General features: G+C 37.6%; 1 protein-coding gene across 1 annotated transcript; it reads right to left on the bottom strand.

Annotated features, from left to right (window-relative positions):
* Window positions 1–317: 317 nt before the first annotated feature.
* On the bottom strand, window positions 318–1,917 carry LOC126295050 (zinc finger protein 726-like). Its single transcript, XM_049987299.1, has one exon. It carries the CDS (start codon window positions 1,915–1,917, stop codon window positions 508–510), a length of 1,410 nt encoding a protein of 469 aa, XP_049843256.1. The 3' UTR covers window positions 318–507.
* Between the last annotated feature and the right edge of the window lie 792 nt (window positions 1,918–2,709).

The raw sequence follows: 2,709 nt of genomic DNA, 5'->3' as shown, positions 1-2,709 counted from the left end.
CTGGTAAGAAAGTGTATCTGTGTCCAATACTTGAATAATTTTCAGATTCTTCCGACCTTTCTCTTCTTCACTAGCCTGAGTGAAGAATGCGCTATAAACATTACATTTTTTGCTGTTTCTTGGGTTACTTTCACTATCTTTCCAATAATGAACCAAGCAATACACTTCCTTGAAATATCTAGGGTCCTGATTACTGCAAGGTATTTATTGGTAAAAGATTTCACTAAATGGATGAACTTCTGGTATCAAGTATGACTAAAGCATAGCAACATTATTCACAAAAAAGTCACAACTATGTGATTCATCTGTAGGAACTTTGTGAGCATCTTCTTCAAAATGTCAAACTGCAGAAATTTATTACTCACATTTGCGTTGTCTTGCTAGCACATATTATTACATGCCTCTTCCGAATTCTAGCACATGTTAAGGATGTATTACACAACTAATATGCAACATCTCCCAGTACATGTACCTGTATGGATCTTGATGACATCAGCTAAGGGAAATTTATTTGCCCCGAGAAGCATATTTGTGAGGTCGCTTTCTAGTGTGTGTTAACACATGTTTATTGCGGTTACCTGACTGAGTAAATAACTTTCCGCAAACACTACATTTGTGTGGTCGCTCACCAGTGTGGATTATTGCATGGGACTTCAGATTACGCAAGTGAATAAAAGACTTTCCACAGACATCACAATTGTGAGATCTTTTTCCGATGTGTATTAGTTCATGTTTCTTGAGCGTACCAGACTCAGTAAATGATTTGCCGCAAACATAACATTTGTAGGGTCTCTCCCCAGTGTGTATTCGGGTGTGGGTCCTGAGGTTACTCAAGATAGTGAAACATTTGCCACATGTATCACATTTGTACTGTCTCTTTCCTGTGTGGAGTAATGCATGGGTCTTAAGATTACCCAACAAAGAAAACGATTTGCCACAGACATCACATTTGTGAGGTCTACTTCCAGTGTGTACAAACTTGTGATTTTTTAGTGTCCCGGATTCGCTAAAAGATTTTCCACAAATATCACATTTGTGAGGTCTCTGTCCTGAATGAATTAAGGTATGTTTTTTAAGATTACTGGACTGAGCAAAAGATTTGCCACAAATAACGCATATGTGAGGTCTCCTTCCAGTGTGTATTAACTTGTGTTTTTTCAGAGAACTCAAATCATTAAAACATTTGCCACAAACATCGCATTTGTGAGGTCGCTTTCCAGTGTGTATCAAAACATGTCTCTTGAGAGTAACCAACGAAGTAAAATTTTTGCCACAAACGCTACATTTGTGTGGTCTCTCCCCAGTATGTGTTAATGTGTGGGTTTTAAGATTACTCGACCCAGTAAAAGCTTTGCCGCAGATCTCGCATAAATGGGGTTTCTTTCCTGTATGTATGAATGAATGTATCTTCAGAGAACCAAGTACAGTAAAAGATTTGCCACAAGTTTCACATTTGTGAGGTTTCTTTCCAGAGTGTATTAATAAATGTTTCTTTAGATTGCCAGATTGACTAAATGACTTTCCACAAATATCGCATCTGTGTGGTCTGACACCAGTATGTATTAAGGAGTGGGTCTTGAGATGATCCGACCGAGTAAAACATCTGCCGCACTCATCACATTTGTGCAGTCTCTTCGCAGGGAGTAAAATAGTGTGGACATTGACATTACCACTTGTATCTAAGGTTTCACAATCACCACTCCTGTCTGAAGTCCCTGATGCAAGTGTCACTGAATGGATGTTAGATGTGTCATTAAAGGATTTCTTCAAAGGTTCTGAAGTTTCCTTGGATGAAGTCTGCTCCTCCATGGCAGACACTGCTTTATCATTTTCCACGACCACAATATTTTCTTGGTCCTCACTGTAGTCATAATCCTCATTATTGTCTGCAGATAAAAACTCATCACACTCACTCATTTTCAAATGTTTGTCCAACCTATCATTACTGGGAAATACCTCACCACAGGACTTACAAATGTATGCAGGAACATGCACACCATCAATGTGGGTGAAGACATGCATTATAAGTCTGTATTTTGTAGGGAAGCTCTGCAGACAGAAACTACAGCTGAACGTATCAAATTCCATTCCCCTTAAACTATAACTTAATCTGGTGCCGAATAAGGTGTCTTCTTGAGAAGTTAATCCTTCTGTATGAGTACCACATGTGGCGAAATTTGATGATTTCTGTGTGTCTATCTCCATCTCATCAAGGACCACTCCTTGACCAACTGTTTCTTGAAATGTAATGTCACAGCTCTCACTAGTACTTTGAATTAACCTGAAGCATAAGGGGAAAGGCGTTACATGTTAATTTGTAAGATGAATAAAAACAACATTTCAGCATCCACAAAAGTAGGACTACAAGCGAAAAGTAAAATAAAAGTTATGGACAGCAGAAATTACTTAGTTGGTAAATTTGATTACAATTATCATGAGATTGTACAAGAGCAAAAAAGTTTTCCTAAGGTCAAACACTTTTATAAATGAAACGACCAGAAGAATATCAAAGTGACAGTCCTCATTCACTGCTTATTTCTTTTGCATTTTTTTTGTTGGTACTGTAGCTTACAAGCTTCCCAACATCATTAAAATATTGTTCTGCAAACTAATGGAACACACCAAAATATTACAGTTGCAAAAACCATATCATCCAACTTACTACAAATAAGTTTGCTTCTATGACAAATACCTACAGCTAAAGAAAAA

The sequence above is a fragment of the Schistocerca gregaria genome, chromosome 11, assembly GCF_023897955.1.
Source record: "Schistocerca gregaria isolate iqSchGreg1 chromosome 11, iqSchGreg1.2, whole genome shotgun sequence".
NCBI lineage: Eukaryota > Metazoa > Arthropoda > Insecta > Orthoptera > Acrididae > Schistocerca > Schistocerca gregaria.
The sequence above is the reverse complement of the archived record's forward strand: the minus strand, read 5'-3'. Positions and strand labels throughout refer to the sequence as shown.